Source organism: Thermobia domestica, chromosome 7 (genome assembly GCF_964235325.1).
Source record: "Thermobia domestica chromosome 7, izTheDome1.hap1.1, whole genome shotgun sequence".
Lineage (NCBI taxonomy): Eukaryota > Metazoa > Arthropoda > Insecta > Zygentoma > Lepismatidae > Thermobia > Thermobia domestica.
In genome coordinates, this window is record NC_137460.1 from 88,120,062 (window position 1) to 88,147,779 (window position 27,718).

The window sequence follows — 27,718 nt, forward strand, 5'->3', positions numbered from 1 at the left end:
TTAGGGTCCTTAGAATCAAAAAATAGTTGTTGGTCAACATATAAGTGCAACACCTGGGTCCTACGGCCCTTAACCCTTTAGCACCCGTGTATATTTACAGGCATCGATGGGATATCTTTAAATGACCGTAGATCAGACCGTTAGTGCAACACTGGATCAAGTTATACCTCGATCGATTTGTAAGAGTGTAGGCTTTCAGTTTACGTTATGAACGGGACATTTCTGTGTACAAAGGAAAACTAATTGAGGAATATTTAAGAAAATTTCCCCTAAAAAGTCCCTTCTCGCGATTCTTTTAGTTATTATGTGCCAACACTGCAAACTACATGAATAATAAAATGTATTTAGGTTGTCTGTTTCATGTTCAGCTTAAACTGAAAATTTCGTCTTGATCCATTAAATAGCAGCATAGGAAATATGTGTTTTGTAGTCTTCACAATTTTCATAATAATTGATTTTCATCGAAGTATGAGTATGACTTTCCGTTTTATTTTTCTACAGAAAACAAGTGATACAAATTATTTTAGTTGATTTTTTTCATTCGTTATATTATGACAGATTTCCAGTACCGAGAAATCCCCCAGGAAGGTTTTATGGTTTGTTCGTCCATGGTATAATATAAATAATATCAAAGCAATAATTTTAATGTTGTGCGGTTACATTATGTTCCTTTGAAAATATTTGTTCTGCTATTCTACAATGAATACATTTGCAAACATGCCTGCTGATATGTGAAGTTATCAAACAACTCTCGAAGTTATTGTGTGGAGCATGTATTCCTATTACATGTACACACAGATAATCGCACTTAATATAGTATGTAATATGTAGTTTTTTAATTGCCGTAATATTAAATAATTTGTTGTTCTGTATGTTCTTGTCTGTCTGAAAGTTGATAATAGTAGCACATTCGCCCTGAAATCCACGTGTTCTCCGTTATTCTGGAATAGAATGACAAACAAAAAGAAGCCAGTCAGACAGACGACAATTGCAACAAGAAAAAGGATTACTGTTGTGAAAATCGAAAATTCTGTGTAATAAATTATGCATAAAACGAAACTGAAACGACGACAAATTTCATAAAATAAATAAATAAATAAATAATAATAAAAACTTCTATAAGAACTTTCAGGTCAAAGTACTGCGGCAAGAGACTGAGACTGCAAAACTGCACTGCTTAACATCAAATTGCATCCAAATTCCTACAGAATACTATACAAACAAACACGGTCTATCCCTGGGACTACCAAAGTTTCATAAAATTACCACGATTGCTAAGTCAGTCTGCTGAATCATGTGTGGCGGAAAATTGTACACTCTTAGTGGATAATTCACTATATTTGGAGCGTACTGCTATACGGCAGTATGTAGCAGACATCCTGTTTAACGAGGAGCAGTACGTATTTGGCCAGAAATATAGCTAAAATTGGGATCACGAAAAAAGGGAAAGGGTGTTTTATGGGAAACTCGAGTGACATGTGTCACTAGAATAGCTGAACTTGTCATTAAAGGAACACCTATTCGATAGGAAGACGTATCAGTACTGTTACAGATTCAAGAAGTGGGTTTCATAGCAGCCGAAATGAGGTATCACAACTTGTACCAGATCATCGAGCTGAAATTGTTAATGGAAGAAACATACCTAAAGATAAATTCATTGAAGGCACAGCCCTTGGTCTATTTGTAAAGCTATTAGAGTAATGTTTATCGACAAAAATGTTTATGCAAGATCAATAATGTTAACAATAACTGAACTGAAATTTAATTACTCAGTTTTGTAACATGAACTAGAACTCCAGTTAGGGACCACTGTGGCTCAGTGATAGAGCTCTCACCTCCGTATGTAGTCTCTGGATTGTTTCGAGCTCGCGTTAAGTTAGTTTGGTGGTGAACAAACACTATGTGTGTATGGATTTCCTTGAGGTTCTCTCATTTATATCAAACAGGTTTTCGTCGCCAATATAGTCTTGAACATGAATTTAACATCAGAATCACTAATCAGTAAACATCGAATTTTTACATATTTGTATTTTTTTTCCCCTAATGTCATATCAATGTGCTGTTTTAATAGGTATCAATTGTAGCTGCTGTGTAGCTGAAATTACGTGGTTTTATAATGTGTGTAAGGCATATTGCGGGGGTTAGTGCATATTTCTACCGTTACCGTACATGGATGTAAATCAGCATATAATTGTTTGCCATTTTTGTCTTCTTAAATCATTTGCTAAAATCCGTTTCTAGAAGGAAGAACTTAGAGCTCACAGGTAGACTGTAACCTGGTTTAGAAACTGAAAATCTTTATCTACTGAAATATATTCGTGGGATTTCAATTGCCGTCTTGTCGATTGTTGCGTAAAATCCGGAGATAAAATTTGTTTCAAATGGAATCCATCAAGAATTTACCTTTTTTCTGAGAAAGCGACATTATTACCTTCTTACAGTTTGTTAGGCGGAAAGAATATATTCTGTGTGCAAAAGTGTTACGTGACAGGCAAAAAATAAACAAAAATAAAAATAGTTGCGATATTGCAACTCAAAACTCACACTCCAAGGTAGAAAAAGATTGTGGCATATGTACCTCTATACTGCTTTTTTCTGCATGCATATTGTGACTTCTCAGTACATATCGATCCGAAGAATAAGGACCTTTCATCATGTCTTTTACTATTTGACTTGAAAAAAACCTTAGGTAGCGTGTGACATAATGGATTAATTTATAAATTCCATTTCTTCGATCTACCTGCAGCCTATATTCGTTTTATATACCATTTTCTATATAATAGAATAACTTATGTATCAATTAAATTTTTTTTCAACTCCAAGGCATTCCTCAAGATTCACCGTTGCTTCTATCGTTTACATAATACGAGGTGTATTCAAAAAATTTTAATCTTATTTTTACCCATGTTTACGAATGGAGTATTGGCGCCATCCGTTGCTGGAGATATTCATGTGAAAGGTGTAGTAATGTGCATTTTTTTCTCACTCGCAGAAAGCGTCACAGTCATGAACGGTCAGCCTTCGATTGCGAACGTGTAGTGAGCGGCGCTGGTCAGGGATGTAATTTGTGGCAAATGACGGAACGACTTGGATAGTCCTTGTGCAAGTTTTGCCCAAAGCAGAATGGTACTTCAGAGGAGACGATTCGTAAGATGCAATAGGTGTTCGGGAACGGTGCCATGAACATCTCAACCGATAAATAAATGGTACAGCATGCAGGTGGAGGAAGGCCGCACATTATAAACAGTGGGCCAGCCTAGGTAGAATCCTTAACAAGCCAAAATGAGACTTGTTATGAAGCAACTGAAGACAGGTCATTCAGAATCGTCGTATCCCAGTTCGAGAACTTGAGACAGAGGTGAGGTTAAGCATTGGATCGATACATTCAGTTTTGACAGCGGAGTTGACCTCGAAGAAATTGCCCGAAATTCGTGCCGAATTTGCTGACGATGGAGCAGAAGCAACTCTGATTGAAAATCGTACAGAACTCACTGGACAACGCATCAAGTGACCCCAACTTCCTAACTCGGTGAACATTGGTAATGAGACGTGAATGTGTTCGTGCAACTCAGAGTCAAAGATGCAATCCACACAATAGAAACATCGATAATCTCCGAGGCCAAGACAAACACGGCAGACCCGCAACGACATGAAGGTGTACTGGCCGTTTTCTTCTTCTCCTGTAGGGCGGTACATCAGAAGTACACACTCATACCAAAAAGTACTACCGGAAGATCCTTCGTAATGCTGTACGACGCAAACGATGTCAACTCTGCAGTTGCTTCACATTAATGTTCCCGATCATACTTCGCATCTGATTCAGCGAAATATAGCATTCCCGTGGTTTGTCAGTCTCTCTACTTCCCCAACATGGCGTCACATGACTTGGCTCTTCCCAGAGTTGAAAATGCTGCCGAAATGGACTCGATTTGATTCCAAAGAAGATATTATAAGAAATACAATTTTCCACCTTAACACCGTTCCAAGAGATGTGTTCCCTGAGTGTTTCCAACAATGGCAGGATCGCTGGTATAAATGTGTTGATTCCCAAGGTGACTACCTTGAAGAGATTAGTCATTGCATGTTATGTGAATAAATATGTGAATAAATAAATGTTATGATATTTTTGCCAACCGAAAGTTAAGGGCTTTTTGAACACACCTCGTAGTTGTAAACATGTTACCTGGCGTCTCCACTTTCACATTTGTTGATAAAATTGCTCTACTATGAGTAGGAAAGCCAATATATTCTATGAACATTAACTTGCAATGTGAAATAAGTTTATTTTCTGCCTGATATTAGCATACAACGTGGTCCCTCTTAGTCCGTGTGTTCAGATATGTCAAACTCGAGTGAAAAATATTTAGAAGTAATGTTTGATTCACAGCTTAACTGGGAACCACACTTCAAAATAGGAAAAATGTCTAACAGATTGAATATTATGGAAAGTTTAGATGAAGCTATTTGTAAATTACAATCTGATAGTCTGAGTGAAACTTCTAATGCCTTTCTTTCGCCAGACCATGCAGCAAGGGTCACCAGATTTAAGCAAAACCTGCTGTACGCACTGTAAACTGCTTTGCAGTGAGTGACGCGTAGAACGCGTGGCAGGTAGTTCTATTGAGGCAGGACTCTATGAAACTATTTGACAGTGTGATCTTCCATATATTTGTATGACAGAGGAATGTTTCTGGATTCATGAAGTTTTGTAGGTTAAGGAATAATAAGGTTGAGAGGTTTGAGTGAAATAGGAAGAAAATAACCACGTCTGGTTCAAAGACCAATTTCATGATACATTTTAAAAAGTAAGCATAATGAAGCCTAGAATAAGACCAAATGTTCTGAAATAATAAAAAAATGGTAATGCGTTGTTTGTTCTGATTGAATTGCATCATTCCAGGCAAAGTTTCTTCCTCTGACGGGAGACACACATATAGTATCTTGTGCGAGAGATGGTCAAGTGAGATTAGCTGAACTGTCGTCGACCGGAGTATGTCGTTGGACTCGTCGTTTAGCACAGCATCGAGGACCTGCGCATAAACTGGCGGTTCAACCAGAGCCACCGCATGTGTTCCTCAGCGCAGGGGAAGATGCTGTTGTTTTCAACATAGACGTCCGGGAGCCCAAACCAGAGAAGTAAATGCTTTGACTTAAGTAGAACTTATAAAAATAAATGTGTTAGATATAAAGTTTAACTACTACGAGTCATTTAAAATGAAATGCTGCGAAAAACTCAGTAGAAATAAGACATTGAAAATTTCTATGATCCTTTACCTGATTTGCAATAAGACTTCTGTTAAATGAACAAATTCTTTAGGAATTACAGAGTACTTTTGTTTGATTATTTAGTGGAATTTAAGAAATGTGTTCTCGTCCTTCATTTGATTTTGTTCTTAAAACAGCAATTATAAAGAAATATGAGTCGATCGCGATCGATAAACTCATCCCGATAGTCACCAAATTGCCACGGTAGTAGATCACACATTAAATATTATGTTGTTCAGACTTTTTTCCCGAGTTATTGACATTGAAGTTGGGTTTCGCCTTAATGAAAATAAGCATTTTCACTAAAACGTGATCGATGAAACTAATCCATTTTGACCAAACATAGTGTGGTGGCAGATCTTAATGAGCTCAATATGCATTTGAGCTTAGTATGGACTATTATGGTGTATAAACGTTTGGTACCCGAGTTATCGGCCATCAAAAGCAGGTTTGGACTCTGTAAAATCAAGACATTTTACTAAAACGCTATCGATGAAATTCCAGTCTTGGCCAAGCTGAGCTAAGTTGTAGATCTTGATCTGCCTAATACACATATGCAATCTTTATTATTGATAGCCATTCAATGAATCAGTTAGGATACAGAACATATGCAATGCAGAGAGACGATCTAAACACTGGAAAAACATATTGATTCAAATCAATTACCAATTCCTTGTGAAGATTAGCTACCAAAACGCATCCCCGGGTGGGGAGTAGACTTCTACAGTAGTAAGATATGTTGATTAGTACTTCATTGCATTGTATGCTGTGCTATAATCAATGAAGGACGAATTTTTCTCGCTTGCGTTAAACCTACTTGGTACTTTTCAGAATCAGTAGGAGTGAAGAGTTTTGGTATCCAAAGAAATATTGGAATTTGAAACAAATTCGCATATACCACGAATTCTACTTGGAGAAAGGAAACTAATTTTGGGACTTTGGTCTGTTCATATATTCCCACGATTTTTTCAAATGTTCGTAAAGATTTTGTTCAAATTTTATAAACTAATGCATATTAACATGTTAATTTAACTCGAGAAAATTCAGAACCAGTAGCTCAGAAGAGGAATGGGTAATTTTATTTATGTAACGATGAACAGTTTTGTTCTTCGAAAAATGCAGTTGCTGTTAATGACTGAGAAATTCATTTCTCGGAATAATTCAGAAGGCTAGATCTTGTGAAATTTGCTATATACTGAGAGAGGGTTAAATTGGTTCAATAGTTGATATGAATTGAACAGTAATGCAGTATTGGCCAAAAGCGTAGAAATGAAATTAAATCTGTCATGGTGATGATAAAATTTAACACCTCATGACTCTAGGCTAAAAGAGATAGTTGATACGTGGAAATGAAGATTGTGGGAGGAAACGAGACATCACGGAAAAAACTACAGAATTGGTTTGAGCCTGTTGAAATTAAAGAACCACTAGTAAAGTTATATATTTGCCTTGCCACGGTGTTATTCACCGAGACTCACATGATGTGAGATCATAGGAAGTATCCTTCCTCCAGACATGAATTAGTCACTGAACTGTCGTGTCTCCCTTGCAGTCATAGAAGTAATTCTTATTGTTTTCCTTACCAAGTTGGAAGTATTGAAGTAATTCTGATTTTATGCTCGTAGAGAAATGATTATACCTCATTAGTCATTAACTCCTAATTTGCATTGAGTGTATAGTTTAGTTGAAATTCATGTATCATTTCATTGTGAGAGAGCTTATGTACTTTTCAGATTAGTAGTAGTAAAGGAAGCCACGAAGAAGATCGCCCTCTATAGTATTCATTCAAACCCGTTGAATACGCATGAGTTCTGTGTAAGTGGACGAGATCATTTCATTCGAATCTACGATAAGAGGAAGTGTTCAGATAATGCAGGACCGTTGAAAAAATTCTGTCCACATCACTTGGTAAAGTACTACTTTGTTTAGTTATTTTGCAGTTCATGTATACTTTATCAGGTATCTACTATTGCAGCACTTAAACTACTATTTCTCGTACCCCTCTTGATTAAATTGATTTAAATGTTTTAAGGTTTCCTTTGTCAATGTTTTTAATGTTTGATTTTTGCCTGCACAAATTTTTTTTTTCTTCACATGTATTTCATTCTATTTGTGGTTAAGGTTTACGTGTGGCATTGTTGAATGGAAAATGTCGTTCATGGTTTAAACATAGATTTTTCAGAACTTCAAATGTTGAATTTTTGTTTTGACATAATAGGCTTCTCTATTTGCTGGTAAGATTTGTGGGTGGCATTGCATATTAGAAAATTTTACAATTTAAGTATATCCATATAATAACAAATTTTAAAATTAGTCAATAAATAATATATACATAAAATGGTTTTCTTAGAAACATCGAGAAACTAACACTTAGCAAAGGTTATGTAGAAATAGTGTAATAGGGTAAAGGATAATTGGTTTATACAAAGACCTTGTTTATGTAGAAGTTGTCTGTAATCTTTTTGATAATGTCAGCTTAATACCACAAATACTTTTGATGAAAAGTAGGTTTTTTTATCCGTAAAAAAGAATAAGGAAAGGAAAAAAGAGATAGTTTCACAGTTGAGTCGCCAGATAGCGTGAAGATTTGTTATAAATGAAATTCCTGGTTGTATATTCATATTTTTCAGAGAATAGGCACCATCCATACTTGAGCATGTGCTAATGTTTATTAAGCTCTTCCCGTTTAGACTTGCAAAGTATGTTGTCTAAGTAAAGGTTTATAGAATGACTCTTAGTCCGTCGTTGGATAGGTACCATAGTAACAACGGAAAGAAATAGCAGGAAATATGAATTCAATGTCTTAAAAATATATTTCGTAACATCTTATTCCTCTATTGAAGCAAGAATATCTGTCTAACCGCCGTAGAATAATTTGTAAACGCGTAGGTGAATCTCAAGAACTCAGCACATCAAACTTCCACAGTGTATTCTCTATAATAGGTATCAGAGCAAAAATGAAAAGAGTGTGTGTGTTACGGAGTTCGATATGGATTAAATAAGTGGGTTACGGTTTATGGATATGGATTCAGCGTCTCAAAAACACATTTCATATCCGCTCGTATCTTGATTGAAACTGAACCTACCACCGAAAAGAAAAACCTCGTCACTGCAAAATTCTCTAGTCAGAACTTCCGTAATATTTCTCCAGCCTCCATTCTGTACAGACAATAATGAATCTTGCTTATCCCATACTCACCACCTTAACAACGTATACCGGAAACATTTCTCCACCCACTCTAAAATCGTTATCAAAGGCCTCTTCAACCCTCACATCCTCATTACAGAAACTGGTCTCATGAAACAAGCCACACCTCCATCGAACAAATTCCAGAAACCCAGGTTCAATACTTGTGTCATGTTCTATACTAGTGCCAGTTCAGATTCTTCCAGCCGTAGTTTCATCCTTCTGTGTTTACGAAACCATAACTTCTCTCTCGATTCGTGTCAACCACCCCCTTTTCTCGCCGTCTGTAACGCCTTTCGTCGCTACACGCTTTCGGTTTTTAATCTATTTTTATTTTTGGCAGCGTTATATATATATATATATATATATATATATATATATATATATATATATATATATATATATATCGGGTGAACGGTAATATTACGTGGACAAACTTAGACGGATGATAGTACATCTAAAAAGAAGCAAAAAATGTCCTGGTGAATATCGGGGAAATTCCGTTCCGTTTAGGAGTGAGTGTCGAAAGCGTGGGAACATGAACTTCAGAGGCCAACAACTTAAAAACGAAACATCGTAGAGAGTGCGGTTAAAAACGTCACTTAGAAAGTCATACCTACTCTTTTGAATAGTGCATGTTTGAAAACGCAGCTATGCGTGCGCGCAGGATTCCCCAAAGGAACGGAGGGATTCCGGGACATGTTGTAAAGTAAAGAAGTGTCACACGTTGTCAATCCAGTGTGCACACGTAGCTGCGTTTTCAAACATGCATTTTTCAATAGAGTAGATATGACTTTCTAAGTGACGTTTTTAACCGCACTCTCTACGATGTATTGTTTTTAAGCTGTTGATCTCTGAAATTCATATTCACACGCTTTCGACACTCTTGTCACTCCTAAACAGGACGGAATTTCCCCCATGTTCACTAGGACTTTTTTTTTTTTCTTTTTAGATGTACTATCACCCGTCCAAGTTTGTCCACGTAGTTACTGTTCACCCTGTATATATATATATATATAATATAATTATCTGCATGCTTTTCATTTTCGGGATATCTTTGCTGCAGCTAACTGAGAGTGCGAGAAGAACGTGATCGGAACAAAGAGTCCCGAAGCGTGAATCAAGAACAAATTACTTACCAGAAAATAGAAGAAACCCAATAGAAATTAAATAAATCGAACGCTTCATGAGATAAAAAAAAAGAAAAAAGAAAAGAAAAGTAGAAGAAGAAACACAAAAGCTATCACATAGTACAGCATCTAACGACAGCTTATCGCAAATGGAAGAAAAGGCCGCAGAATGATGCTACTAGTGTTGACAGTAGATTCGAATGAACTGAGAGTTTCAGTTCTTATCCATTTCGTAATGTTAATTTATAAATGCTGTTGAGAGAACTTGCGAAGATAAATTGAACAACATAGCAATTAGTACATTTTTACTTAGATCAGCGAAATCTTCGTTACCTTGTATTTGCGTAAATTTTTTATGATCACCATCATTTTGTAATGTGTCTAACACTCATTCAAATCTTTCGACTTTGAACTAAATTAAACATGACAGTATTGATTCCTGGTCATAATTCAGAGTATATTAAAGTAGAATACGTGTTTCAGGTTTTTTATTATACGAAAGTAAGTAAATAAATGCTCGTAAAGTAATATGTCTATCAATAGATAAGAAACATGATTTTAAATCTATACTTTCGTTATTTCTGGTAGTTGAAAGGGAGGAATTAGAGATTTGACCTCTAACATAGGAGAAAATTTTGGAAAATATGTTTATAGAATATATTTCATCTCATAATATTTCAAAAAGCAATGAAAATATTAATGAATCTTAACTTAGTGTAATTCATTGGCGGGACTTTTTGATCTGAAGACTCAAGGGAAGAATTCTTTTTCTAAGAATTTTGTGACATCTAGTCAAATAGGAAAAATAGCATCCAAAATCTGAATTTTTGTTGAGTGTATAGAGAATATTAAATTTTAATTTAGCTCGTCAATATTTTTGTGTGAACCTTTCACGAAGTAATATTTTTCAAACCCTAAGTTCGAGAAGATGTGAATGTATTTTATGAATAGAACTCTCAAATATTAGGTCAACATAATATTTTTTTTAAAACTATTTTCTTATATGACTTATAGTAAAATTTGTACTTACATTTGCTTCTTTAAAATTCCTTGTGCTGTTTCTCTCTCACCACGTAAGTATAATTCAGATAAATTTATAAAAAACATTTCACAGTTACTAAGGAATACTTACTAGTATTGTTGACTAACAATTACTTATTGTAAATTATTTTTCTGTTCTACAAAATTTTGATTACGATTTATTAACCCTTCACTTAAAAGATAATATGTGTAGTAAATATATGTTAATTTCCTGAAACTCCCACCAGTAAAGCTGTTGTTTTAACATTATTTCTGTATTAGCATTGTTGCAACGGGTGCTTTCGCTTAAGTGGTACGTACTGTACTCCATATTTGTCATATAACTGTTCACACACTACACATACATAATGAATATATTCTGTGAATAATGATCGCTCATAATAGATGAAAAAAAGCGATCGTAGATGCACACATTAATATTCACTTTTAATCGGGAGATCTCAGATTGAAATCCCAGTAGTGGCATCTGGGTTTTTCTCTCTGACCAATCAGAAGAAATCCGAAATATCTAGCCTATTTCGAAAAAAAAATCCATTAAAAATAAATAAATGAAACGTAAAAAATGTATTTTAAAGATTATTTAAGTAAGTGGTATATATATATATCTTCTTTATTTATATTAGGAAGGCTAATTATTTCGACATCTTAAAAATCCTCTTGATATCTTTTTCAAAGAACTCCTCATTTACACACGTACATTCCAGTACTTGAAATCTCAATTCTCATATTACTTTGGAAAAACTTCTGTGATAGATATCTATATTTATTTCATATTTTGTGTAAGCGTAAAGTATTTTCAAAGAAACATTTATGATGTTTAGCTAACTTCAATGCAATGTCGGGAAAATTTCTATCGTAATTCTCCTTGTTCACAATATTGGTTCTCTCAAGCAGAGTATTCAGTACAGTAGGTAATGTATTTTGAGTTTAATCTTAAGTGTTACTAATGTAACTTAGACTTGATTTAATTTAACTGTGGAGTACTAAAATTTTTGGTATTTTTTCAGCTCAACTACAGGCCCGGTACTCATGTAACGTGTGCTGTATTTAATTATAACGGAACTGAAATACTAGGTTCATACAATGATGAAGACATATTTTTATTCGATACGAGGCATTCAGACGGCGCTGAATATATTCATCGTTACGAAGGCCACAGAAATAATGCAACAGGTAAAGTATTTCCGGTTATTATTATTATCTATCCATATATATATATATATATATATATATATATATATATATATATATATAATATAAATGACAATGACTATATTTGTGACTTCATATCTCTTGAACCACACGACCGGTCTGGATCAAATTTTCAGCATATATGAGCTTCGGACCTGGGATGGTTTTTGTCATTGCACTTTGACGGTGCAACTTAGGAGAGGGGAAAAATATATAAAAATAAATAAACATGAAAGTGACTACGTTTGTGATTTAAAATTCGCTCAACGATGATCGGGTCATGTTTGACCCATAAATGTTTTATTTTAACTTTTTTTCCTATTTCTTCTTCCTTTTTCCGGTCATCGAGCGAGGTATGCTTCTTTTAACCTACGTACCATGCAGTAACACTTCTATTACCGTAGCATTCTTTATTTGTCAAGCACAAATAAACAATTCCTTGTCTGGGTCTTGAATGACCCGGTCTTCGTAGTTCACGTGAAGGATATTTTATTTGTCTTGTCTGCCTCACACCGTCCGATTTGTTGCCATTTTACTCATTCCGCATGATCACTTCTACTCTTTGCTCATTCCCTTAGCATGCCCCAACATGTCATCAGTGTTGCCAGGTGGCAAAAATTCCCACAAAACGGGAAATTCATGTGTGTCGGGAATGCGGGTATTTCTTTCCAAATAATGTAGGATACAAGATATCTTTCTTCAAAATAGGTAACAATGGAAACGCATGGTAATAGACCTGTATATGCATATCTGGGTGTGATTGTGTGCGTTATATATTTGCGGGAAACATTGAATCATATTGGAAAATTGCATGTCTTCGGACGGGAAATTTCTCTTCACGAACTGGTAACACTGCTTCTGAGAGTAAATATCAAACATTTAGTCCAATTTCACTCGTGCAGACGAATAATGTAAATAAACTGTGCGGTAATAATGTCCGAGCAAAAGTTTTTGAAATCTTCAGATGAGATATCTCGTGAACTGATTAGACACCAAGAAGAAAGTAACTGAAGTTATAGTCTGGGTTCTGGTTGACCTCCCCTCCCCCCCTTCCCATATTTGGCTTCTAGATCCACCACTGAAGACCAATATGCACATCACTAATATCAACCTTTAAATTAATTGAAAATCTGGTAATAATACTATGTTCTCCTTAAAAAAAACAATTAAAATATTGATGGGTCAAAAATGACCCTATGTTCGTCGGATGCGTTATTTCTAGCATCTTCGTTGGGCGAGTGTTAATAACTCTTAAACCACCCGGACCGATCTCGATTAAGTTTTCAATTTAGATGAGATTCGGTCTTGGAATGGTTTTTATCATTTCATTTTGACGGTGCAACTTAGGGGAGGGGGAGATATTTAAAAATAATCGATATTAGCGTCGAATCCATAGTTTTCGGGGTCGCTGACATGAACAGTGACACTTCCGACTCCGTTTAAATCTAAATTCAGCTTTATGTCCTAAATGAAACGTATTATTTCCATGCGAAGAATGGGTATTCTGTTAGTTACCTCTAGTGCATGGTTGTTCTGGCTCGATCCTAGGTCCCGCCAAGTGAAATTTGTTATGCACAAACAGCATGTGCGTGGGTTTTCTTGGGTCCTCCCGTTTTCTCCCACTTTTTCATTCCTCCATTATCATTCATTTCATCTTCACCATGTCCCTTAAACTCGGTGCATAATTGTAGTACATTAAACTCAAAATAAATAAAAATAAAGAAATGTTAATTTGGCAATGTATTTCCCCTCCCCCATGAGAATGTAAAGTTTTCAACACTTGTGTGTGTAATTTATGTGATTAAAAAAAAATCACATTCCAAGATCTACAGTAACAGTTTTCTTTAGAAGAGGTTAATTAGCACGACAAAAGAAATCCCTTTACAATGTATGAATATTATCTAGCTGCCAGAATTATTCAGATATGAGATTATTCGAATATCTTTAGTATGAAAACAACAAATTAATGGTTGCTGAGGTACTGAGAACGCAATACTTTTGCTATCGAACTCAATTCTAGGTATCTCACATTTTGATAGTAATATTTTATCTTCCATACCCGTTTTTATTAATGCTTAAAGTTTAGTAATAATGTGAGAAACATGAAATGCCAGGGATTATATTTAATAGTATCGGTCTCATTGTATATGTATTCGATATTTTGTAAGACTGCAGTCTAATACGAAATATTGTGTTTCCAATTATTTATAAAGCTTACAGACAAACGTTGAAATTCAGTTTTTATTGTTAAATTTTACTTAACATGTTTACGAAATTTTATCATACTGTTGATGACGGTACTCTTAAACCTTTTAAAAGTTGACTACCGAACATAGTTTGAAAATAATAATAATTTATATTCATTGATTCCATCTTCTAATTTCGTGAAATATTCGAAATATTGTTACTTCCGGACAACGATCAGATTTATTTTTAGATTATTTGAACACTATGCAAGACTTCATTTAAGTTGTTGAATGTTTATCTTCATTATTTCCAGTTAGATTTTAATACCTTTTTGTCCGCATTTTTTTTTTTCTTTCTTTATACTTTTAGTCTCTGTCATCCAAATGAAATCTTTGAGTTCTACGTCTCACGTTATAACCGGCAGGCTAAAGGAGGCGGTGATGATGAGAAATTAATGAAATGGTGGAAGGAAGGAAGTGGGAGGAAACGGGAGAACCCCGAGGAAACCCACGCACACGATGTGTGTCCAGCACAAAGTTCACTTTACGCGAGCTGCGATCGAACCAGCGACCCCATGCACCAGAGGGTGAATGCTCTACCACTGAGCCACCGCGGCCCCTTCTTTGTCATTCATTCTCTGATTAATGGGATCACGCATGTGAGACATAAAATTTTGTTGTTAGTATATACGTGCATTCGTTACTCAACATAACTTCAACAAAAGCGATTTTTTAAAATTCTTTTTATGTAATAAATGCCCAGAGCTATTCTCTCGGCAAGTTCGGTACTGGATTAGTCCGTTAACATCGTAACGGATAACGGTGACACGTCCCGTCCATCACTGCACGATAATTCTTGAGCGAAAGTGAATTTTTTGCTCTTCGTTGTTTTGCAATAGTTAGTCTAGAGCAGTTACCTTGGTTGGGGTAGCTGATGGGATCAAACTATTAATGTCTTGACGGGCTACGGTGACTTTAATGGTAACTATCCATACTCTATTTTCTACTATTGAAACAGATACTATAAGTTACACGTCATGCCGTTAATGGCAGCAAACATCGTTCACTGTTTACATCTATCGGTTGAAATTGAAACTTCACGTGCGTTATTTTTTTCACTTTCTACCAGAGTTTATTAAATTTGACTCTGTAATTTTAATCATAGTTTCGATTAGGCAGTTCATTAAGGAATTAGTGACAAAAGGGCGTATCTTGATATATGTACCCATTTTTTTTGCTAGGAACAGTACATTGTAATTTACTTCACATGTTATATCTTATGTTACTATAAATGATATATCTTTAGTGTATTTTTTAATTTTGTTTATAGTGAAAGGCGTGAATTTCTTTGGCCCAAAAAGTGAATTTGTGATTTCTGGTTCTGACTGTGGAAACATTTTCTTCTGGGAAAAAGAGACTGAATCAATTGTGCAATGGATGCCAGGAGACGAAAATGGTGTGGTAAGTATTTCCTGAAATGTATGTACTAATCTATACTATTACATTTTATAGAACTAGGAAATTACGTTATTACAGGAATCAAGTTGTACTAGATGTAATGAGAAAACGAAGTAGATACAGAAAAACGTCAGATGCACTAATGAATCTTTAGAAAAGAACTTGAAATCTCAGTAGATCACTGTTGTCTTTTGTAAGTTAAGGAAGCTAGGTATATCAAAAATCATGTTAAATTGCAGAACACCACTAATGTTCAGTCACCTAACTATCTAAAGAAACAGGACTTCAGGGCTTGTTACAATTCAAGTAATTGAGTGTACAGTTCTGCACTTTTACCTTGATTTTAAGTTACTTTTTATTGTATTGATATTTAAAAAATCTACTCACTTTAGTTTCTTTACTTTTCATAATGATCTAGAAAAAGGGAACAGTGAATTACTAAACGCAGTTTCTTTGAAACATTTATTGACTGAATTCGCAAGTGTAATTTATTCTGTCCTTTACAGGAAATATATGAACTGGCAATAAGACATCGTTGACTTGATGTCATAGTGTAAAAAATGTTGAGCTATACCTAGAAAACTCATGCAAAAATGATGGTATTTAGAAAGTGTGTACTATAGGATAGTTAACGATGTTTATGTAGTTAAAGAAAAAATCTTATTTATACTTGTCCGTAGAACATTTGTACAAAACTCCAATTTTTTTAAGCTCAGCGGTTTTAGAGATCGGTATCAGATGAGGGCTTACTCTTGACATATTGAAATGAAAGAAACAGAAATAATGGTCATTTTTTATATAAAAGTTCTTATTTATATATTTATTTATTTATTCATGAAAATGATTGATAGAAGCTATAAGGTACATACTATGTAACAACAACTGACTCACTTTTGTACCATTGTTTTTTGTGTTTATGTACTAAATAACTGTAGCATTTCAGTCCACACTGAGATCTTGCTCACGATCAGCTCCTCTGCTTCACTGGAAATTCAGTTATTTCTCCATCCGATTGATATGACTTGTTGTACTGTGAAAGAAAAATCGAGGCAACTAAGTATTCCGAAAAACTTGATTTTATCACTGTTTATAATCACTTAACCTGGATTCATATCTGTCCACTAAACGTTTGAAGGGAACTGCGTGTTACTTACGAATTAGAGATCTCTTAAAACAACATTGAGACATGTTAGTAAACAAACATTGAATCAAACTAGGTAATTTATAAACAATGATGTAATCAGTTTTCTTTGGAATACTTTGCAGTTTGTTTCCTTTCATTGGATAAGAGTAAACGACACCAATCGGATGGAAAAATAATTGGATTTCCAGCGAATCAAATGAACTGATCGTAAGGCCCCAGTATGGATTGAACTGTTGAAGTTAATTAGCATATAATTAGCACATAAGTATTAAAAAGCAGCGGTAAAAAAATTAGTCAGTTATCCTTACTTTTCTTCATGAGTTTTTTTTACAGTTCATAGTGCAAGAAATAGATGAAATCTTCATGAAATGTAGGCAACAGTCAGTTTTTCCCAGCACCTAATTTTTGCTGTATGTTTCAGGTGAACTGTTTAGAAGCTCACCCACAACTTCCTGTCTTGGCAACGAGTGGCCTTGATGATGATGTAAAAATATGGGTTCCTTCTTGTGAACAAGAGCCAGAAATGGCAGGACTTAAATCAGTAAGTTAAATATAGTAACTTGCGATTTTGTAATAGGTAGTAATAAAGGAAAGAAATCCTTGTCCCCCCCTCCCCCCATATCAATGACTTGAAAAGATCAAGAGAGCTCTGTAAAATTAAATCAGGTGCCAATTTACACGGGGGGGGGGGAAATATCCTCATTGAAATTCGAGATCACAAAACTTGTAGTAGACGCCATCGTGTGAGTCTGTGCGTAAATTTTCGTAGTTTCGTCTCTGATTTCGTTCTATAAATTTTTTTCATCATTATTGACGTTCGTTTCTCGTAGTTCTGAGCCTAAAATGTACAGTCAACGTTAAATTCTTACTGAGATAGTAAGAAAATGTAATTTTACTTGCTGCAGTGATTAAATGCCTTCTGTTCTCTATCCAGTCCCTCCACGGCGCGGAAGCATTCGTAGGAAGAGTGACTTTTCGTAAATATCTCAAAACATCGAGTCAAGGACCAAGGAGTAGAAAATCACGATAGTAAACTTAAAAAATAACATTTTGAGTTAAGGTTAGTTTAAAGGGATGTTTTGCCGATAGATGTCACTACAGTCTTCGTATGTGTATTTTTTATCTTCCAGAAAAATTCTCGATTTTTCTTACAAATTTCAACCAACAGACTTCAAATTTTTAGAGAAGGAACTTAATAACCTATCGAAGACAACAATCCGTGCCGATTTTTTATTTAGAGTTTTCTTCATTGTTGAAATGGCTTGATTGTTGGAATAGATATGCAGACCTTTAACAATGAAACTGTTTCCACAATGAAAAAAATTCTAAATAAAAGATCGGCACGGATTGTTACCTTTCATAGGTTATGAAGTTCCTTCTCTAAAAATTTGAAGTCCCTAGATTGAAATTGGTAGGAGAAATTGTAAATTTTCGTGAAGGGTAAAAAATACATTAGAGAGATACAAAGACTGTAGTAACATCTATCGCTAAAACTTGTCCCTTTAAATCATCCTTAATCCTTAATACGTATTTGCTGAAGTGTGTATATATATATATATACATGAGTAGGTTATTTAGTGCATTGTTCCATGTCACTAAATTGTAGGGTCTTTTCCTTACATATTTTATTGGACGGTTAATAGTGATTTTAGGTTGAAGTGTGTTATTTTTTTATATATTGTGTCAAAGTTATACACGGGAATTCCTGAAAGATAATTTACAAATCTTGTGTACAACGCCTGGGTTTATTTTCTGCTTTCCCCTATTTGTACTATTGCTACGCAGTTCAATGCCAACTTCAGGGGGAAGGGGGAAAATTTGGGAGTTATTTTGCACACCGAAAAGGATAGTTTTGTATTACTTGACCTACATTGCACATCTGGGGGGAGCCGTAGCCACCGCAGAGGGAGTGGGCTCTCGACTCCCTTGTCAGCTCTCTCTCTGGCATCGTCATTGTTGCAGCTTACATAATTGGAAACCATATTTGATTATAAAGAGAACAAGATAAAAAGAGAAGTTCAGAATTCGTCAAAGATCCGAATTTTTCATAGAAATTTACAGCAAGGCCGAACTTCTTATACAATGTGCACCGGCTAAAATGGCATGTCTATACCCAACAGTATAAACATAGAAGAGAAAATGTGATTCCTAATGCGTAGACATGTTTCCTTATCCGTAACACTCGTCATAAACGTAGAAGAGACAACATGATTCCTAATGTGTCATTTTGCGTTCATAAGGTGATTCCGAATAGCATGTATTTTAAGTGGTATTTTGGCGTTCACCGTCGACGTGATATAGACATACTACAACTGTGAATAAAGTGACTTATGTACATTTGTCTTTGTTTCCAGCCCTAAAGCATAGTCTCTTATCATTCAACATCTACAGCAGCAAAAAGTTCATATACTCGTGTTATTTTGATTGTTATTCCGAACTTTTTTTATGGTCCATTGAGTGTTATTATTAAGAAAGAAAGAAAAAGGGAAAAAAAGTGTAATAAACAAAATCGAGGTTTTTATTTTATTTTTCTCATATATTTGCCACTGTTATCGAAAACTGCAAAGCAGCTGTACGCTTCGACAATTTCTATTTTTTCATTATACGTTCCGTTTTCTCCCCGAATAACAAGAGAGCAATATAGGTACAGTTAAAAATTACACGAAGTATATTTATGTAAACGAAATCACATGGTATTGTTTTGAAAACTTCTGTAAAAGTTACTCGAAATAGAATCTTTCGCTATTTATGTATGAGTGATGCATGAAATGAGTGCCTGCTGTGGAATGTGTGAATCAACTTTGGTGGAAATCTGTTAGCGTGTATGATATTTATAAATTTGAATATCCCATGTCAAAACCACTGAAGTGGAAATCATTTATAGGCACTCCCATAATTTGTAAACTACTGAACCACCTCTATACTACAACTATTCGTTTCAATGTGTGACATTGTGAATAACTCACTGACTACTACATAGCTCTTTGTGAAATCCAAAATTTCCGTTGTTAAAAATAAAGTACTTGTTGACTAAGGCTTAATCATGTATCTAGACCTAATACTTGTAAATACATGCCCTTCTCCCTCCAAATTTGATCCCCTTCCCCTCCGTTTCTTATGGCGCTCAGCCGCTATAACTTTTCACATATAAATATTTTCACATCCTCTATTAGGCGCACTATGTCTCATCCCGCAGCTCGATTCATCCATTTGGACCCTTTACTTGTCAGAGATCTGAACAAAACGAAGTAAATCCAAAATGATGGAAACCAAATAAATTATTAATTCCGAATGAATGAATGTTAAATGATCCATTTTCTTTAGAAGTTTTGCTTTTTATACGCACCATCGTCCTTGTTTGTTACAACTAGTTGGCACTATATTTTTGAATTTTAAACAGTTCAAATAGTAATTTTCTGATAAATATTATTGTTATGTATACAAATATAAAGGCTATTTTTGTTTTTCTGTTTAGTTTCGGAAAATCCGTATATTTGTCTACCAGAACGTTACCAAATATTTTGTTTTTAACTTTACTTGCAAACAATAGATCAGATTACAAATGCACATATCGAGGTTAGCTAGATATTATGTTATAGCTTGTTGTGGGAAAGTTTATTTTCCAGTTCACACAACCTTGGCCTCAGGTTATTCTTACCTTTAAATGCTTTGACTATTCTCTCACCTTCCGCGTACCAAATAATCACACTAAAAAATATTATTTTAATTGTCCATTTCGTTTCATGTTTTTTTTTTTTTTAAACTTTATACACTATTAAGTGATAATTCATTTATTATGTGATACATTTTTGCATCCATCTGCTCAGTAAATAAAGAAGGTGGGACTAAGAAAAACTTAGTACTGAATTAAATAATACTGTTTTCTAAAGTTTAGAATTGTAATCGCAATTTGTGTATTTCTATTTCAGACCGTTATATCAAACCATAAAGGACGAAATGATGATCGTCATAGTGGCCCAGATTCATTTGATGGACAAATGTTGTGGATATTATGGAGACATATTCGAAGGACTGAACGGCGAAGAGTGCGTATAATTAAATTTGTCCATTTTAACAGAAAAATATTACTTTAAGGAAACATTAACTTTATTTACATAAGAAATTCTTAGCATTATAGGAAAATTGTATAAAAATCTAATTCTTGTAGGAAGAATGTAAATTTTAAATTTTTAGTTACTGGAAAATATAAGATGCCATGAAATGAAAAGGTTTCATGGAAGGTCCATGGAAAAGCATTACGGAAGTTGGTTACACAAATTCACATTGCATTAAGGCACTTATCTCTTTTGGATACCAGCTGATGATTGATTGTATTTAGCTGAGAAGCAAACCATTCTGTACCAGCAGCCTGTAACTCGTCATCCGCGACGTGGTAGCGTCGTCTGAGGTGTTTCTTCATTGGGCCCAAAATGTGAAAATCACATGGACTTAAGTAAGGATTGGAACTGGATCCGTGGTATTGTTGCAGCGTGTTTGAAGATACGTTTTCGTAATGACAGAGTGACGTTTGGGGACCTTTAGCAAAGTATTTTACGTCCGGTCGATCGGAAAAGCCTTTTCGGTTAGAACTTAATCTTATTCGATATCAGTTTGATCTTCACGGAAATTACACTTTCCACCATTCCGACAGGTGAAGTTCTTCGCATGTCATTTATTCACTACTTAGATTTCTTTTTTGCCGAAACTCGAATTCCTATTTGCGTCAGTAATCACAAATACTCGAGCAGTTTTTTTTTTCTTTCTTCTTCAAATTCCGGATCTATCTGCCCTCTTTTCCCTCCAAAACTAGAATTAAAAATATCATTACTGCACATTTGAAAGAATGCAGAGGTCTTATTAAACGCTTGCAGGGATATGGATTTGGAAGTAAATGCAGAGAAAACAGATACATGGGATTTCTTCAGAACCGTAATACTACAAATTATCAAATAATACTTTCAAATACCTAGGATCAGCATTAACAGACGAAAACCATATTCACGAAGAAATTAAATGTCGACTGAAAGCAGGGCATTCATGTTATTATTCAGTTCAAAATCTTCTGTCGTCGCGAATTCTGTCAAGGAATTTGAAGCTTAAAATATATAAAAGGATAATCATGCCTATTGTTCTGTATGATTGCGAAATATGGTCGCTTACTCTGAGGGAAGAACGTAAACTGAAAGTGAGAACAAGATCCTGAGACGAATATTCGGACCCAAGAGGAACAGGAATGGGAAATGGCGGAAACTTCATAACGAGGAACTACATAATTTATACGGTTTACCAAACATTGTTATGGTCATCAAATCTAGGAGAGACAGGTGGGCGTGTCATGTAGCCAGAGTGGAGGAAAGTAGGAACACTTTCAAAGTTTGGACTGAAAATCCAATTGGAAAACGACCATTTAGGAAGATGTAGGCGCAGATGAGAGGACAATATTAAGATGGATCTCGCAGAAATGTGAATACAGAGTAGAACCTGGATCCAATTTGCTAAGGACAGAAGTCAATGGAGAGGTTTTGTGAACACGGCATTGAAGATCCAGATTCTATAGGCTGTAGAGTTAGTTGCTAGTGATATGTAGATACCTCGCTCTTTATGTTCCCTGAGAATTCTAATCAGGTTATATTCTTAGTTTGATTTCGGCATCTAGTTGCTTTCGACAATTAGACACTGATGGAGAACTTCAGCTTCACAAATATTTTTACTCTTTGTTCAGTTTAGTCTTTTTGTTGTCACAAAAAAACACAAACCAGCAACAAGTTTTTGAAATGTTTATTATTATTATACACACACTTAACTCACAAGTTAGCGATACCAATATAAAAACAGTCTTAAATGTTACTACAAGGATAAGTCATAAATCTTGTAGTATTCTGGTACACACCATACCTGTATTGCAATACAATGAGAACAGGTTAACACTAAAAGTATAGCCCTCGTATTGAACTGTCTGCAGCTACCTTTCTGCCAGTTGCTCGATTACATATCGATACCACATTTTGTGTTTAGATGCAAAGAAGTCAGTCCTTGGAGCTTCCGTCTTCTACTAGTTAGTGAAGCATCGCGATTTCAGAAATGCGTCATGGGCCGAATCTGGAGGGGGCAAGGTCACGACTATATGACGGGAGAGACGCCATTTGATGCCATCAAACTTCTGAATTTTTTGTTGATTTCTTCAAGCCAAATGTGGTTTTGCATTAGCCTGCTGCAGTAGAGTGCTTCCAGTTCAACAGTAAAGGGTATTTTTGACATAATGCAGCATACATCCGCTTAAGCTTTTCGGGATAAAAGTCAACATCGATGGCACGACTGTTAGCAACAAGTTCAAAGTGAATTGCCCCCTTCGTATACCACACATTTTACTTTATTCGAAACTGCCGGATCTAGAAGTTGTCCCTTGCTTACCCACTGTTGTTGCAGATTCAGACTTTAGAAGAAACCACTTTTCGTCGCATGTGACAATTCGTTTCAGGAAACGCACATCACGCAGATTTTGCAACAGTTGTCAACACACATCCACTCTCTTCTGGGCCTCAGCTGGAGTCAACTCATTTAGAATAGTGCGACAGCTCCTGATGGTTTTCCCGACTTCGTAACGGTGACGCAGTACAGTGGACTGGGACATGCGAGTTGATTTAATAACTGCTGTGTGCTGGATAATGACTTTGTCTCAATGGAGTGTTGCGTGACTTCAGAGTCTGTTAGTTTGGGGTGACAGAACCTTTATTGATCTTCGATATTTTTCTATTTGCACGAAATTTCTGGAACCACCGAGTTACAGTGCTGTGATTCATCTTCTTTTTTCGCATGATAAATGTTTTGGATTGCTACCAGTGTTGTGCCCGAGTTCGAACACATACACTAACAGTTCACGTATCAGAGTTTGTTGAGCACTTATCGTTACTGCCTGAAAACTAACTAAAGATTCTGACGGAGTGCTAACCTCCGTGATAAATAGTCCGCTTGCCACACCACCTCTTGGGCTCATTTGATCTTGAATTTCCGGTCGATCACTGCGTTTACAAGCGCCTGATGTTTGAGTTGTGGAAATATTGCAAAACTTATTCGTGATTTTAATGTTTTGTGTGATAAAAGACTAAGCTGAGTGAAGTGTGAAAATATAAAAGCTCTTCATTATTGTCTAACTGTTGAAGGCAACAGAGCTGATTGCTGAAATCATACTAAGAATTCCGAGGACACACAATAAGTGAGTGTTAGTTAACCTCAAAATGTCCCAGATTGTGTATGTGTTTAAAAAAAAAAAAAAAACCAGCTTTTGGACATTAAATTGTCTAATAACTACACGAAATTTAGAGCTCTGACGGTATTTTCCCAGAATTCGGTTAACTTTGTAGTCTTTTCTTTGTAAAATGTTGAAAGTAAGTTACATTTTTATACAAAAGGCAATAGCTTTTCAGTACCTTAGAGTTCGTTTAAAAAAAGAGCTTGCAATTTAGGAATAACTGAGGCCATCCTCCTCCTAGAGAACAAACTTCGCTAAGCGGTGTTGGGCTGAACATATTTTGACTCATCATTATAATATGCCATAAATAGTAAATAAAGCTAAATCTGTGAATCTGTACTGATATCGTATTGTCCATTTTTTCCCGTTTTTCTTACAGCATCAGCAAAACGCAAGTTGGATGTCAGGATCTGGCTGTGGCCCTGGAGAAAGAGGTCGAAGTGGAGGAGATGCGGAATCTTCATCGAGCGGCGAAGACACGGACAGTGTGGACTCTGATGATGCTCCACACCGTGTCCAATGCTCTCCGTCGTAACTAGTTGATGAAGAGTGTGTGTTAATATCATTTTGGGGGGTTGGAAAACGGGGTGCCTCCGCTAAACTCATTTGAGGTATTAAATGTTGTGTTTCTAAAACAAATGAATATGTGATAATATATATATATATATTTAAAAAATCCTAGTTGAACATTTCTGTTAATTAGTGAAGAAATCTATATATATATGTATATATATATAGTGAAAAAGAATGAAGAGTTAACAAAATCTTATTTCTTTTCAATACAAGGTGGTGAAATGAGAAGTATTGTCTTTTTTTAAGAAAACAAAAACAAAGAGAAACCTTCGAAAGGATACCATTAAAAAATAGTTTTCTTTTTCCCCTTAGTAATAGCTGAGAGCTTTAAAAGTTCATGTACACCTTGTGATAATCCTTTTAAAAAAGACTACTTTGCATGCGACAAGGTTTAATTTTGATCGTCTTTAACTAGAAGCTGTGCGTTATGTAGATGTGCAGCAGCTAACAGCTGAACAAAAACGGTAATTCTACCTGGTGTCTATATGCACTGGTTTCTACGTTCTATAATTCATGAATTATTTTTTAAGAACTCCAGTCCTGTCCAAAAAACATTTTTAAGTTCAAGCTCCAAACTTTCTTCAAGGTCAAGTGGAGATAGCTATTTCTGTCAAGTGACAAATAATTTAACATTAAGCATCTGTGTTGGAAGGGAGAATAATGCTCAGCAAGTATTATGGTTTTGTAGTTGAGAAAAACCTTGTTACAAGGTTTGGACTACTTTGATACAGATGTCATACTATATTAGACCAAATAAATATTAATCTTTTGCTTATAAATGTATATTCCTTGTAATTACAGGTGTTCTCTCTCTCGCCGTCCATGAAAAATTATTGATTTGAAGCAGTCAGCTCGTTTGAATCCTTGTACATTTGATCCCCATGTATATCTTCCTTTTCTCACATCATTCATATAAGCAGAAGTGATGTGCTTTAAAAATTTTCAGGATTCAAATTGGCAAGGTTTTTTTTTTTTTTTTTTTCCTATCTTGTACAAATGTAAATGATTGTCCATTTTTTCATTTCTCTTTCGTTCGACCTATTTGTATACTCTTGTACTCTTTCTGGTCGCTCATCTTGTATTAAAAGTACGAAATACTCATCCAATATCTTGTAGGCGAAACTATTGTTTTAAACTTTTCTATTTAAGTCTATTTAAGTAAATTTATATAAGACTACTGCTGTACAAATGTGTGCTTCCTATTTTCGTTTTGAAGTTTTCACTTCTGTTTCTGTGTTGTTACTTGGGCGATTCATGAATTGTAGACGGGAAAGCAAGAAGGGTAATGTTGTTGTTATTATTATTATTTTACTGTAACCAAGTTTCGGAAAGGATTTAGTAGGGCTGTCTGATAACTGTAAACAAATTTAGTTTCCTACGTTTGTTAAACCTTACGTTTGGAATATAAAATTTATGGTAAGATCATTTACCCAATAAACATAAATCCCCTGGAACTTGTTAACATATCTAGCGTAAATCGTGTTCGTATTTTTAAGGAGGAAAAATCCGATACGTACATGCAGTGCGTGCGTACTGGTTTATGCTAATGAAAACAGAATAATGTAATAGTTGAGTTCGTAGGGCTGTTTATAATTTATTATTTCTCGTTTTCTTTAATTGAACTAGTTTATTTTCTCCCATTGTTAGGTGATGATCTAGTCACACTTCTCTTGAAGAAAGATTTAAAAAATTCGGCTTTCTATCAGAACGTCAATTATTTTCTTCCCTTGCAGTGTCTGCATATGGTATTATGTAGGCACATTTTGGATTCTTTTTTCGTGCGTTTTCAGAACTTTTTAATTTTTTCTTGGATTTTAGGTCATATGTAAATTATTAAGCGTGAAAAAATGTATCTACCTTAATACTCATTGTATTTTTCAAATTATGTAAAAGCCCACAGTTAAAATTCTAAAAAGAAAGATCTATATATATATCAGAATAAACTATTTCCGATTTTTGAAAACTTGTGATTTTATTTTATTAATAGTATAACTAAAATATTTAGCAGATATTATAAAGGTGACTTCAATATTAGCTTGGTATCGTATACGTATTATGCTGGCCATTTTAATGGAAGAAATCCTTCTACAATAATACAATGTAACCAAAAAAGTTCTTGCCGTTTGTGACGTTCCATCGATCATACGCTAAGAAGAGAAGAAACGAGAAGACGCACGTACCTGCCAAGCGATCGAAGGTTACTGTGACCATCAATCTTCAGTAATACAGGCACGTTGCGCACACAGCAGTGATAGCTTCTCCAGGTCAAAGAGAAATGAAGGTATGAAAGCAGCTTGTTTGCGTGTGTTTGTTGTAGGGCTTTAAAGTCCCCGCATATACCTGGCATTTGGAACGATCGCACCGCCAATCTTTGGTTCTGGAAATTCCGTTCGGGAGATATGAGTCTTTCGGATGAATCTCGGAGTGGGTGACCATATGTCTTAGATGATAAGGCCCTTGAAAGCTGTCATCGAAGAGAACAGTAGTCTTAACGTATAATGAACTTATAGAAAGGTTCCATGTTTCCGCTGAAACACTCAGACTGCACCTGCATGGAACGAAGAAGTCATACAGTTTAAGTGGGTGCCCCACAATAAACAACGAGTGAAGCCTTTTTGTCCTTGCTCACTCAGCACTTGAACACATCCATCTTTGATCGCTTGCTCACTGGTGACGAGAAATGATCCTCTATGACACTCCCAAGCGTACCAGATATTGGTTGTCGCCACGTGACTCTGTTCTTCACATCTTAACGCTGTACCCACGAAAGGTTATTCCGTCTGATGAAATTGTCGGCAAGTAGTGCATTATGATCAACTGGCCAGACTATCGGTGCTGACCTCTAGTCGCAACAGTTGTAAAGGGTACACCGTACATGGCGCAGAAACTGTCATCGGTGAATCGCGAGTATGTGCTGTTCTGCACGACAATGCCAAGCCACATGTGGCAAAGATGACCCGGGAGACCCTTCAGCAACTTGGCTGGGAAACACTGTGCCATGCATCATATATTGACCGGACCTTGCACCAGTAGATTACCACCTGTTTCATTCCCTCGACAACCAGCTCCGTGAGAGATCCTTCGCAAATGAGGGAAACCTGGGGAAAGTACTCACGGACTTATTTGCATTGACGACCGCCGAGCTTTATCACTAGTGTTTTTCAGCTGCAGGAACGTAGACCATTGGTGTTGAATGCTGATGGAAATTACTTCTAAACCTAAAGGCACGTACCGTCCACTGTATTGCTGTTCGTTTACCACTGCTCTAGAACGGCAAGAACTTTTTAGGTTACC

At 35.5% G+C, this 27,718-nt stretch overlaps 1 protein-coding gene across 4 annotated transcripts in view; it reads left to right on the forward strand.

The window, feature by feature from the left end:
• The window catches only part of LOC145690274 (DDB1- and CUL4-associated factor 8), a 56,943-nt gene extending 32,425 nt beyond the window's left edge, over positions 1 to 24,518 (forward strand). For all 4 annotated transcript variants that reach the window (XM_081765021.1, XM_081765024.1, XM_081765022.1 and 1 more), the window contains exons 5-11: positions 4,901 to 5,136; positions 6,999 to 7,173; positions 11,631 to 11,796; positions 15,331 to 15,461; positions 17,024 to 17,143; positions 20,532 to 20,648; positions 24,231 to 24,518. In XM_081765021.1, the coding sequence (XP_081621147.1) occupies positions 4,901 to 5,136; positions 6,999 to 7,173; positions 11,631 to 11,796; positions 15,331 to 15,461; positions 17,024 to 17,143; positions 20,532 to 20,648; positions 24,231 to 24,386 (1,101 nt within the window). In that variant the 3' untranslated portion in view covers positions 24,387 to 24,518. The remainder of the gene's footprint in view (positions 1 to 4,900; positions 5,137 to 6,998; positions 7,174 to 11,630; positions 11,797 to 15,330; positions 15,462 to 17,023; positions 17,144 to 20,531; positions 20,649 to 24,230) is intronic.
• Positions 24,519 to 27,718: the final 3,200 nt, after the last annotated feature.